General features: G+C 49.2%; 1 protein-coding gene across 1 annotated transcript in view; it reads right to left on the minus strand.

Annotated features, from left to right (window-relative positions):
- The window catches only part of WASHC1 (WASH complex subunit 1), a 39310-nt gene that overhangs the window by 924 nt on the left and 25171 nt on the right, over nucleotides 1–13215 (minus strand). Inside the window, exons 4-9 of the mRNA XM_056846857.1 lie at nucleotides 9753–9889; nucleotides 7775–7910; nucleotides 6088–6292; nucleotides 2600–2761; nucleotides 1851–2009; nucleotides 1144–1212 (exon numbers count right to left, since the gene is read on the minus strand). Of these exons, the coding sequence (XP_056702835.1) occupies nucleotides 1144–1212; nucleotides 1851–2009; nucleotides 2600–2761; nucleotides 6088–6292; nucleotides 7775–7910; nucleotides 9753–9889 (868 nt within the window). The remainder of the gene's footprint in view (nucleotides 1–1143; nucleotides 1213–1850; nucleotides 2010–2599; nucleotides 2762–6087; nucleotides 6293–7774; nucleotides 7911–9752; nucleotides 9890–13215) is intronic.

Consider the following 13215-nt stretch of genomic DNA (forward strand, 5'->3'; position numbering starts at 1 on the left):
TTCCACATCCCTACGTTCGGTGGCAGAGGTCCAAGGAACTCAGGGAATCTGTCAGGTTTGAGAAAAAATGTGCAACCCTTCAGAAGGACAAGGATTGAGGAAGCTCATCAGCAGAAACAAGGGGGTTCTAATGGGTTGGCAAGACTACAGAGCCATCCTTGGGGTGAGGGCTCACCAAATGGTGACACTATGAAGAAGGAGAAGAGTTGGTTTTTATATGCCGACTTTCTCTACCACTTAAGGAAGAATCAAACCAGCTTACAATCACCTTCCCTTCCCCTCCCACAACAGGCACCCTGTGAGGAAGGTGGAGCTGAGAGCTCTAAGAGAACTGTGACTAGCCCAAGGACACCCAGCTGACTTCATGCGTAAGAGTGGGGAAACCAATCCAGTTCATCAGATTGGCATCCGCCACTTATGTGGAGGAGTGGGGAATCAAACCCGTTCTCCAGATCAGAGTCCACGCTCCAAACCACCACTCTTAACCGCTACACCATGCTGGCTCTCTTGAAGAAGAGTTGGTTTTTACACCCCAATTTTCTTTACCTTTAAAGAGTCTCAAACCACCTTACAATCGCCTTCTCTTCATCTCCCCACATCAGAAACCTTGTGAGGTAGGTGGGGCTGAGAGAGCTCTGAGAGAGCTGAGACTAGCCCGAGGTCACCCAGCAGGCTTCATGTGTAGGAGTAGGGAAACCAACCTGGTTCACCAGATTAGCCTCCGCCGCTCATGTGGAGGAGTGGGGAATCGAACCCAGTTCTCCAGGTTAGAGTCCACCGCTCTTAACTACCATGCTGACTCTCAAAGCTAAAAGTCACGCTATATTAAAAGCTCTGAGGGCTAATATAAGTCAGCCAGATGTCATAAAAGGGAAGAAAGCCATAAAGATCCACATTATCCACACTACTGTCCTTAGCACTGGGGGGTCAGGGAGAAAGCTTGCAACTCCCTCGGATAGAATACCACTGAGAGACAAATGTAGTAGTATTCTAAGGGGAACCCCAACGGCCAATATTGGGACTCTTTGCTCAACTGAGAGAAGTTTTGCTTTCTGCTCATAAGAGATACATAGCTTGTGCTTTGCAGGAGCTGCCCCCACACCCTGAACCTGGAGAGGAGCAGCTTGCTACATGCCGACTTACCTTTGCGCCGGAGAACCAGCTTGTTGAAGAGATCCGACATCAGGTCTCCGCCTTGCCCCGTGGCTCTCACTAGATGGGGGGGGGGGAACACCAGAATACACCAATTCCATGGGGCTGGTCTGATGAACTCACAGACGCAGCAGCCACGTTTGCTAACCACATCATGCGTCACATTGGCATGCGCGGGTTCTCATCTGAGCCAAGCCTAGGAAAACAACAGTCTGGGCCAGAGAGAGAGGCACACTGCCAAAGAGCAAAGCCAGAGTTCCCAAGAGCTAAGCTGCTTTTGCCAGTCCCTAAAGACAGAAGAGCCATTCTTGGAAGAAGGTATTCGTGGATTGCCTTAGTGGGGGAAAGCATCAATGGAGCCCTGTGCTCTAAAAAGGGGCCTTTTGCCCAGCAAGGCTTCTGATTGGTTACTTGAGATTTCACTGGCTGTGCAGATTTTTTAAAAAAAGATCTTCACTATGGGACTGAAGTTTTAACGCAGCCATCGTTTTGTGGCTGGCTCCGCCTCCTCTGGCAGCCATTTTATGGCAGATATTTTTCAGTTGCACCCACCGTGTTGTGTCAGCATCCCAAAGGGGCCCACAGGCTTAGAAAGGTTGTGGACCCCGGGGTGAAGGATTTGCCCTGATCAGACTTAGCCCACCCATCAGAGGAACCCTCAAGATCTAGCTGGCAAAGAGGAACGTGGGGGAGGGCACCTTGCTCCTGCTCCTTCTGCTTCTTCTTCTCCAGCTTCCGCTCTTTGACGTTACGGAGTTTTGCCTTCCCGATGCCTCCAGCCTGGCGGATGGACTCGAGCAGGGTGGCCCGGCCACTCGAGGGGTTCACAACTTCTTTCGGTGCCCCCTGGAGAGCAGCTGCGGAGAAAAAAGACAGCGGGGTCTCTGCAGGGTGGCATCGGCAAGCTTGCCTGTTTGCGTTCTGCAGCCCAACAAATTTTCCCTCCTCACCCCCCACCCCGCCAAAGAAGAAGAAGAGTTGGTTTTTATATGCCGACTTTCGCTACCTTTTAAGGAGAAACAAACTGGCTTACAATCACCTTCCCTTCCTCTCCCCACAACAGACACCCTGTGAGGTAGGTGGGGCTGAGAGAGCTCTGAGAGAGCTGTGACTGGCCCAAGGTCACCCAGCTGGCTTCATGCGTAGGAGTAGGGAAACCAACCTGGTTCACCAGATTAGCCTCTGCCGCTCATGTGGAGGAGTGGGGGAATCGAACCCAGTTCTCCAGGTTAGAGTCCACTGCTCTTAACCACTACACACTCCTGCTTATGTGGAGGAGTGGGGAAACAAATCCAGCTCACTAGATTAGCCTCCGCCGCTCATATGGAGGAGCAGGGAATCAAACCCGATTCTCCAGATCAGAGTCCACCGCTCCAAACCACCGCTCTTAACCACTGCACCATGCTGGGTTTCCCCAACTGTTTCAGCCGTGAGTCTCAGGCCTTACCTGACGGGACTGCATTGCTGCTCTCTTCACCCAGTGGCTGGAAAGGCTGAGAGGGGGGTGGGACCTGAGGAAGGGGTGGAGGCGGTGGAGCACTAGCTGGCATCTCAGGGGGTGGAGGCGGGGGAGGAGGGGGTGGCGGAGGAGGCGCCCCTTCCTGGAGATCTGCAAGTGAAGAAGGGAGGGTTAGGAGTCACAAAGGAGCTTCATGAAAAGGCTCGCCTGCTTGCTTGCCCCGTTCTTTAGTCCTGCTAGGAGACGTGTGTTCTCTCATTCTGCAGAAACACTATGATTTGCACCTCCGTGTTTCTGGAGCAGCACAGCAATTGTATTATAAAAAGAAAATAAATGCAGCAGAGCCAACTCCCCCAAAGAAGTGGCGTGTCCTTGCCGTGGTCATGTCACCTTGCAGCTAGTTTAAATCAGTCGCCAACCAGACGCATGTTGCTGCTACCCGAGGGCTAGTAGGGACAGAGACAACCAATTCCCCCCTCCATCACCGTTTACAGCTGCTCATAAGAAAAAACAAAGCCGAGGACCCAATTCTGTCCTCTGATCCAGCAAAGACATGGTTAATCTGTTTTAACTTGAAAGCCATGGGGGGGGGGGGGACGCGGATTCACCTCTTGCCTCTAGACTATGTATTATTGGTTTTTTACTATACATATCGTATCATATTATTGTTTAAAACGCACCACATTCAGTGTAGCCCCATCTGTTTTTGACACTCTGTTGGGGGGGGGGGCGGGGGATAAAGGTTAGGGACCCCGAGCTCAAATTTATACACGTTTCAAAAAAAGTTAGCTGGCTTCTGCTGTAACAGCAAGACCACTGTTACCATGCTATTCAGACGGGGAAAGGAAGAAGAGTTGGTTTTTATATGCCAGCTTTCTCTACCACTTAAGGGAGAATCAAACCGGTTTACAATCACCTTCCCTTCCCCTCCCCAAAACAGATACCCTGTGAGGTAGGTGGGGCTGACAGAGTTCGGAGAGCTGTGACTAGGCCAAGATCACCCAGCTGGCTTAGAATCATAGAGTTGGAAGGGACCACCAGGGCCATCAAGTCCAAGCCCATGTACAATGCAGGAAATTCACAACTACCTCCCCCTCCCACACCCCTAGTGACCAGAAGATGGCCAAGATGCCCTCCCTCTCATCATCTGCCTAAGATCACAGAATCAGCATTGCTGACAGATGGCCATCTAACCTCTTCTTAAAAACCTCCAGGGAAGGAGAGCTTACCACCTCCCGAGGAAGCCTGTTCCACTGAGGAACCGCTCTAACAGTTAGAAAATTCTTCCTAATGTCTAGACAGAAACTCTTTTAATTTCAACCCGTTGGTTCTGGTCCGACCTTCTTGAGTAACAGAAAACAACTCGGCACCCTCCTCTATATGACAGCCCTTCAAGTACTTGAACATGGTTATCATATCCCCTCTCAGTCTTCTCCTCTTCAGGCTAAACATACCCAGCTCCTTCAACCTTTCCTCATAGGACTTGGTCTCCAGACCCCTCACCATCTTTCTGCCCTTCTCTGGACACGTTCCAGCTTGTCTACATCTTTCTTAAATTGTGGTGCCCAAAACTGAACACAGTACTCTAGTTGAGGTCTAACCAGAGCGGAGTAAAGCGATACCATCCCTTCGAGTGATCTGGACACGATACTCCTGTTGATGCAGCCCAAGACTGCATTTGCCTTTTTAGTTACAGCATCACACTGCTGACTCATGTTCAGTGTTTTCTCTACTAACACCCCAAGATCCTTTTCACACACACTACTGCTCAAACAAGTCTCCCCCATCCTATAATTATGCATTTGATTTTTCCTACCGAAATGCAGAACTTTACATTTGTCTTTGTTGAAGTGAATTTTATTAGTTCTAGCCCATTTCTCCAGCCTGTCAAGATCATCCTGCATCTTGGCTCTGTCTTCTACCGTATTTGCTACCCCTCCCAATTTAGTATCATTTGCAAATTTAATAAGCATCCCCTCTATTCCTTCATCCAAATCATTTATAAAGATGTTGAACAACACAGGGCCCAGCACAGATCCCTGAGGAACTCCACTAGTCACTTCTCTCCAAGTGGACGAGGAACCATTAACTAGCACTCTTTGGGTACGATCTGTCAACCAGTTGCAGATCCATCTAACAATAATAGGATCTAACCCACATTTTCCCAATTTGTCAACTAGAATACTATGTGGAACCTTATCAAAAGCCTTACTGAAATCTAGATAAACTATGTCTACAGCATTCCCGATCCAGCAAGGTAGTAACTTTCTCAACAAAGGAGATAAGATTAGTCTGACATGACTTATTCTTGAGAAACCCATGCTGGCTCTTAGTGATCAGATCCATCCTTTCTAAATGCTCAAGGACAGACTGTTTGATGATTTGTTCGAACACTTTTCCTGATATAGAAGTCAAGCTGATGGGTTGGTAGTTACCTGGATCCCCCTTTTTCCCCTTCTTGAAGATGGGGACAACATTTGCCCGCCTCCAATCGTCTGGCACCTCACCTGTTTGCCAAGACTTTTCAAAAATAATGGACAGAGGTTCCGAAATTACATCGGCAAGTTCTTTGAGTACCCTTGGGTGCAATTCGTCTGTCCCAGAGGATTTTGTTTCATTTAAAGAAACCAGGTGTTTGTGCACTACCCCAATGCCAATTCTAGGCTGCAAATCCCTTCCCTCATCACATGTTCTGTTTATGCCATGTTGAGCACCACTTCCCTCACGAGAAAAAACTGAGGAAAAGTAGGAATTGAGGAGTTCTGCCCTCTCTTCATCTCCTGTTACAATTTTACTTTCCGGTCCACGCAATGGGCTTATCTTGTCCTTGTTCTTACTCTTACTCTGTACATAGGAAAAGAACCCTTTTTTGTTGCGTTTAGCATCTCTCGCTAGCCTAAGTTCATACTGAGCTTTAGCTTTCCTAACACTCTCCCTACAAGCACTAGTTATTTGCTTATATTCCTCTTTGGTTATAAGGCCCTCCTTCATCTGGAGGAATGGGGAAACCAATCTGGTTCAGCAGATTGGCGTCCACCACTCATATGGAGGGGTGGGGAATCAAACCCGGTTCTCCAGATCAGAGTCCACTGCTCCAAACCACCGCTCTTAAGCACTACTCCATGTTGGCTCATCATGCTCTTCCTCCCTGGTATATATTAAAAGATCCTAGGTTGTGTGTGTGTGTGTGTGGGGGGGGGGGGCGCTCCAAGGCTAACAAAAATTCAAAAGCCAAAATTAAAAGAAATCACAAAACTCAAATTATTAACAGCAGCTGTTAATACCCCCCAAACACTCTGCAAAACTTTGGCTTGGTGCCTAAATACTAGTAAGGAGGGAGTGAAAATGACTTCCCTAGGGGAGTGTTGTCACTGGAAAATAGCTGAGTTGTGCGTTTTTCCCCTTTGCATTGGAAAAGTTACAACCCAAAATGGAACAAGATAAATTGAAAGCGGAGGAACAGACAGAAGGAACACCTTGTCGGAAGGGCTCGACAGATTCTGTGTTGAAAGTCGGCAGCTCTGGGATAGCGGCGCCGGGGGCAGAAGGCGCGATGCCAGGCCCAAGGTCAGCGCTATACATGAGATCGGCGGCAATGCCAGGCAGGTCAGGCAGATAGGATGGCACGTCGATCTCAGGCACCTGTCCCAAGTCTGGCACGTAGAAGTAGTTTTCCAGCACCTGAAACCCATCCAAACAGAAAGGTTAAAGCTGTAACACTTTCAGAGGGTCAACTTTGGATACCTGGAAATGGATAGCAACCACCCTTCTTGGGTTTCAATCCACACAAGGCCTTCAGCTCCCAAATCCTGGTGGCAGCTCTCCCCAGATGGACCTGCCAGAATACTGCTGTAATTTTGATTACCAAATGATGACGTTCTATTTTTCGAGGCACCTAAACATTGCTGCTGCTTTGTGTATTTGCTGAACAGATCCGTTTTCTGTTTGTTGCTATTTTCTTTTAAGCTGTTCCATTGCACAAGAAGTTGTTAATGGAAATGGGGAGAAGAAGCTAACTGTAACACTGTACCAGCTGATCCTCTGCCCAATAAATACGCAGGCTGGTAACAGACTTCATCAGCTCCCAGTTTGGGAATCCCCTTCCTCACTGCAGTTATGCAATTACTTTTGTTAAGCAGTGGCAAAGTAATGGCATGCGCACATGTGACCTTTTCCCCAGTCAGCGCATCCTGTGGATGGAGATGCCCCCTCCCACACAAATGCCCCCTCCCTTTCCTTTTGGCATTAACTGTGGCACGGAGGTAGGTCTGAACCAAGGTGAGTGCTAATCACGATTTCTTTAAGAGAAAGGAGCTGATTTGCAAAACTGGTCAAAGCTAACCATGGTTGCAGCATTTGCAGAAAACGCTACCACACGGCATCTGTGGGTAATGCTGAAAAGGGGAGAATGGAATTCACTCAGGAGAACATAAGAACATAAGAGAGGCTGGATCAGACCAAGGCCCATCAAGTCCAGCAGTCTGTTCACACAGTGGCCGACCAGGTGCCTCTAGGAAGCCCACAAACAAGACGGCTGCAGCAGCATTATCCTGCCTGTGTTCCAAAGCACCTAATATAACAGGCATGCTCCTCTGATCCTGGAGAGAATAGGTCTGCATCATGACTAGTAGCCATTTTAACTAGTAGCCATAAATAGCCCTCACCTCCATGAACATGTCCACTCCCCTCTTAAAGCCTTCCAAGTTGACAGCCATCACCACATCCCGGGACAGGGAGTTCCACAATTTAACTATGCTTTGTGTGAAGAAATACTTCCTTTTATTGTTTTGAATCTCTCACCCTCCAGCTTCAGCAGATGACCCAGTGTTCTCCCTGTCCACTCTCTCCATACCATGAATCCGATTTTGTTTTAACCACCCTAAATAATAGAAGGCAACAAGCAGATGGACCCACAAGGGCTTGTGTGAGAGTATCTCTTTCCCCCCTCCCCCCACTATTTCTTCTGTCCCTTCTGTGAAAGCCCCCGTAGCCTTGCTTGTGCCCTGTGCAAGCTCAGAGAGTCCTTTTTTTGCTTGAATCCCAGAGGGTACAGAGATAAGCACAAGCCCCACCCCCCATGACTGACTCAAGGCCCTGCCTCAAGAGGCCCAGGAAGCCAGAGGGAAGCTCTCTCTCTCTCTCTCTCTCTCTGAGAAGGGTCACCTGCTGATCTAGCTGCCCCCTTTTAGTGATGGAGAGGGGCGCATCAAAGAGCTTCTCCTCTTTCTCCGTCGTCAGAGCCACGTGGGTCTTGGTCACGGCTCCAGCCAGAGGGTCGAGGAAAACGTACTTCTTATACCTGAAGGAGAAGAAAAGCCGGTCAGGCCCGCCTCGTGACAGAGCGACGGGCACAGGCCGTAGAACGAGGCGTGACTGCAAGGATTAAACTGGGAGAAAACAAAAAAGTTGTCCCTTTCAGACCCAGGAATGGTTTTGCTGACACAACACGTTTTCACTTCTGCCCCCAGCGATCCAAATGTTCACCTTTCTTGAAGCCTACACAGGGAGCCGTGCTGCTGACACCCAATGCCATCCTCCACAGAGATGACCAGAAGCTCTGCACCCCCCCCCCCCAGTTATTCAAGATGCTTATGTACACAGGGAGCAGAGGTGTGAAAGAAAGGAGAGGGGGAAAACACAGGCTTAAATTAATCCAAAGCAACAGTTAATAATGGCTCAAAGTGAGAAGACTACTACAGCTGGGTGCTATTTATATCTCCCCTTTCATTCTCTGTGGCCATTTCTGCTTGGTAATTAGCAGTGCGTTCCAGGCGGAAGTGCCCTGCATAATTTTTTTGAGTTTTTCATGCCGAACCGTCATTCAGGAAGTGACTGCAAAGCTGGCGCATAACTGCTTCGCATTTCTTAAGAGCCCCTTTAACGCGACCTTTTGTGTTTGCTCTGCCCCCACCTCGAAGAATCCCCTCAAGGAAGCATGCAAAATGACAGCTGCACATTAGCTATGCAAATGGCAGTTGGCTAATGGAAGGAACAAAGGAGCAGGGGAGGGGTGGTGGTGAAATTTCTCCTTTTGCATTGGGACGTGAATAGGCATTGTATAGGTCGCATTTTAAAAAAAGAGCTTTGAGCGAGCATCAAAATTGGCCCTGCGTAAATGGCCTGTTTGTTTTGCTCCAGCTTGGTGGCTGGGTCATTCTTCTCACTCCACCTGGCCTGAGATCAGGTTGTTGTGAGGATAAAATGGGGCAGGGGAGAATCATTCAAGCCGCCCTGACCTCCTTGGGAAAAGGCGGGATGTGCTAAATGTACTAAAATGTACTAAAAAATGTACTAAAAATGCTCCATGAAGCCTCTTAAAAACTATTTTTTTTAAAAAAAATCTTGCATTTCAGTTAAAGCTTACGGGAACAAAAACCTAATACAAATGGCACAAAGTTCAGTACAAGATATGCTCTGGGAGAGTTTCCAGGATGCAGGGATACCTGGCTGCCTCCCTGCTGCCCTTCGAAATGGCACGGACGGTAACTGGAAACTGGGGAAGGGGGATGACCCAGGCATGACTGGGAAGGTCGGCTACTTTCTGTTCTCCCTCTGACAGTTCCATCAGTGCCAGTTGTCAAACTGCACCAAGAATGGGGCCCAGGGCGAGGACGAGGATCCTTCCGAGCACAGGGGGAAGGCAGGGAGCCATTTGAAAGGACAAAGATTCAGAGGAGAACAAGAGAGCGAAGGGACGAGACTCAGCAGCCTCCCTTCTTTCTCCTCCCTTTCTTTCCACCTTTTAAATATCTATATATCTATATATCTATATATATCTATATATGTTTCGAGTTAGGCTGATGATCCAACACCACACCACTTCCTACCCAACAGCTGCTGTGGAGTGGCTGTCATAAGCACGATGATCATGAGAAAGCAAAGACGAAGAAGAATTGAGTTTGGAGGAGGACCGCACACGGGGGAGGGGGGTGGCGGAAATCATCACAGCCAAAACTTAAAGCTGACTGCGAGGAAGCTAAGAGAGGAAGAAAACTGGATTTCAGGCCCAGACAGGATTAAGGGTGGAGGGACACGCTGCAACTCCAAGAGGCAGGGCTCCTTCAGAAATAAAACCAGGCCACGGTCTCATTCGGAACTAGCCCAGAGCAGTGATCGCTGGCCGACCCGGCACAACACTTACAGGTTCTCCGTGGTATTGAAGAGCAGCAGGGAGCTGAGGGAGCGAATGTTCCTGGGGAGGCTGCCAAGGCCTTCTTCGGCATCATCTTCCTGATGGACTCTTGCGCTGACGCAAACTGGGAAGTACTTCAGCTTCTCCTGGGAACGCAAACAGCACCACTTTCAGTCACCTGTTGGCGTCAACGGCTGTGGGAGGCTTAACGACCTTGACCTCTGGCCAAGAAGCACAAAGCCATCTCCCCACGTCAGATGGCGACCATCTTGCCTGCCTCACCATCAGTAGGATGAGGACAAAGACCTTTTTTTTTGCCATCAAGTCACAGCTGACTTATGGCTACTCCATAGGATTTTCAAGGCAAGAGGCGTTTGGAGGTGGTTTGCCACTGCCTGCCTCCGCGTCACGACCCTGGTATTCCTTGGGAGGTCTCCCCACCCAAATATTAGCCAGGGTCATGGCTGAGAGTGAGTGACTGGCCCAAGGTCACCCAGCAAGCTTCCATGGCACAAGTGGGTATTTGACTGTACACCATGCTGCCTCATTATCAGTACACACATGAAGCTGCCTTATACTGAATCAGATCCTTGGCCCATCAAACTCAGTATTGTCTACTCAGACCGGCAGCGGCTCTCCAGGGTCTCAGGCAGGGGGTCTTTCACATCGCCTACCTGCCTAGTCCCTTTAACTGGAGATGCCGGGGATTGAACCTGGGACCTTCTGCGTGTCAAGCAGATGCTCTACCACTCAGCCACACCCACTTTCCAATGACTTTATGTGCCCATAACTCCATAGCTTTGCTCCTGGGTTAAAAAGGGTGGGTGTAAATAATTCCACACACACACACAGGCCTTTAGGAGGGGAATGGCTGAGCATTTAATGCATACAACCCTCCCCTCCATGGCTTCCCTGGTGGTAGATGGGGCAGCCAGCATCAAGAATGGATTTTGCCTCCCCGTCAGGTTTGTCCAAATGCAACTTTTCCATCATGAGTGAATTACAGTTTCTCAAGCCGACGGAAGAAAGCAAAGGCCTGCCATCACGGGGGAGAGAGGATAAGCGTGCCCCCCAAAAGTCCCAGTTCCCGGAACAAGAAGCAGATTCTTCCACCTCTCAACTGTGTCCCAGTCTGCAGTGACCCGATTTCAACCTGGAGAATTCAGTGGGACTCGGCTGAGAACCGGGTCAGCCCTGCCCTGGGTCCTGTTGTGTAGTCACACAAGAGAGGTAGGCCTTTTATGCAGGGACGTTTCCCTGCGGTCACCCCTGCAAACCACTTTGGGGCCTCGTTTTGATTATGTGTGCCTTTTCCAACTGTCAGAGGTCGCCTTGCTCTCCCCGTGCGTTTTGCCTGCGTTTTCCAGATTCTGGCTAAAACAGCATCCGAAAAATGCGCGGGGACAGCGAGGCGGCCTCTGATGGGCAGAAAAGGCACCCATAATCAAAAGGAAGCCCCGAAGTAGTCGGCAGGGGTGGCCACGGGGAAATGTCCCTGCATAAAAGACCGTAGAGAGCTTAAAAATCCATTCCAACTTGCACTCATGGAAGATGGGAGCACCTTATTATTAGCCACAGTAGAAGCGAAGGAAAGAAGATAATAAATTGTTACTGAGGAAGGGGGAGGGGGGGTCAAGGCCATTCAAAAACAGGCCCCTTCCGACCATTAACACGCATGCCATCAACATCTAATTTTTAAGCCTCACGGACTGTCGGTGTGTTTGCTCGTGCCGCTTGCCACCCTCTCTTAGCCCTGGTGGTCACGGTGACTTTCCTCCTGTGAAATTCAATTAGCACCAGAGGCAGGCTTGCCTGTTGCACTCTCGGGCACAGTGACAAGGACGCCGGATATGAAATACAGGCCGTTATCGCCCAGTAAATCGTGGTGTTTCGGAGGTCTCGCTTCAGATATCACGCACGGCAATGTGTTTCATATGCATCATGCCTTTGAAACAGGCGTGGGGCTGGGGAGCTGGTATTCAAGAGCCAGCCTGGTGTGGTGGTTAAGAGCGGTGGTTTGGAGCGGTGGACTCTAATCTGGAGAACCGGGTTTGATTCCCCACTCCTCCACGTGAACGGCGGAGGCTAATCTGGTGAACTGGATTCGTTTCCCCACTCCTCCACACGAAGCCAGATGGATGACCTTGGGCCAGTCACAGCTCTCTCAGCCCCACCTACTTCACAGGGAGTCTGTTGTGGGGAGGGGAGGGAAAGATTATTGTAAGTTTGAGTCTCCCTTAAGTGGTAGAGAAAGTCGGCATATAAAAACCAACTCTTCTTTTTCTTCTTCAAAGTGCCAAAGCAGAATCTGCTGGTTTGAGTACTCGGGACAGCTAAGGCGAGACAGCCACTTTTAAAACCTCCCCTGGTCCCACTTTGAGACGGAGCTTCAAATTGGAAGTGCGGAATCAGATCCTTTCCTTCCCCGCACTGACTTTCATTCCAAAATAGCAGTGTGAGACAGAGAAAGCATTACAAGAAAATTCAGAAACAGGGTGTGCCAAACCATCAAGTGAGAAGGCCTCAGTGTGCTTGCCCCAAAGTAGCTGCCTTATATATACAGACTCAGGCCAACTCACCCAACCTAATGCCACCTAGAAGAAGAAGAGTTGGTTTTTATATGCCGATTTTCTCTACCTCTTAAGGGAGGCTTAAACCGGCTTACAATCACCTTCCCTTCCCCTCCCTGCAACAGACACCCTGTGAGGTAGGTGAGGCTGAGAGAGCTCTAAGAGAGCTATGACTAGCTCAAGGTCATCCAGCTGGCTTCGTGTGTAGGAGTGGGGAAACAAATCCAGTTCACCAGATTAGCCTCTGCTGCTCATGTGGAGGAGTGGGAAATCAAACCCGGTTCTCCAGATCAGAGTCCACCGCTCCAAACTACCACTCTTAACCCCTACACCACGCTGTCTCCCTATCTTTTTTTATTCAGCACAACTGAAAATACACTTGATTGTACTTTCTGACAGAAATCCACATTATGCTGAAAAGAAACTTTGTAGTTCAAAATACACAGCAGAAGCAATTCACTTCTTGTCATCTGACCAACTAATTTCATAGTCCTTATAGGTTTTCTTCAGTAGTTCCACTGTCACAACATGGTCAGCTTTTTCATATCCTGTTGAAGACCAAATACATGGATTTTCTTCTCTTTACTATTATGTTCCAGCATGGTGCCAGCATGGTGTGGAGGTTAGGAGCAGTGGTTTGGAGCGGTGGAGTCTGATCTGGAGAACTGGGTTTGATTCCCCACTCCTCCACATGAGGAGCGGAGGCTAATCTGGTAAACTGGATTTGTTTCCCCACTCCTACACACGAAACCAGCTGGGTGACCTTGGGCCAATCACACTCTCTCAGCCTCACCTACCTCACAGGGTGTCTGTTGTGGGGAGGGGAAGGGAAGGTGATTGTAAGCCGGTTTGAGTCTCCCTTAAGTGGTAGAGAAAGTTGGCATATAAAACCCAATTCTTCT

This window comes from Euleptes europaea, chromosome 3 (genome assembly GCF_029931775.1).
Source record: "Euleptes europaea isolate rEulEur1 chromosome 3, rEulEur1.hap1, whole genome shotgun sequence".
NCBI lineage: Eukaryota > Metazoa > Chordata > Lepidosauria > Squamata > Sphaerodactylidae > Euleptes > Euleptes europaea.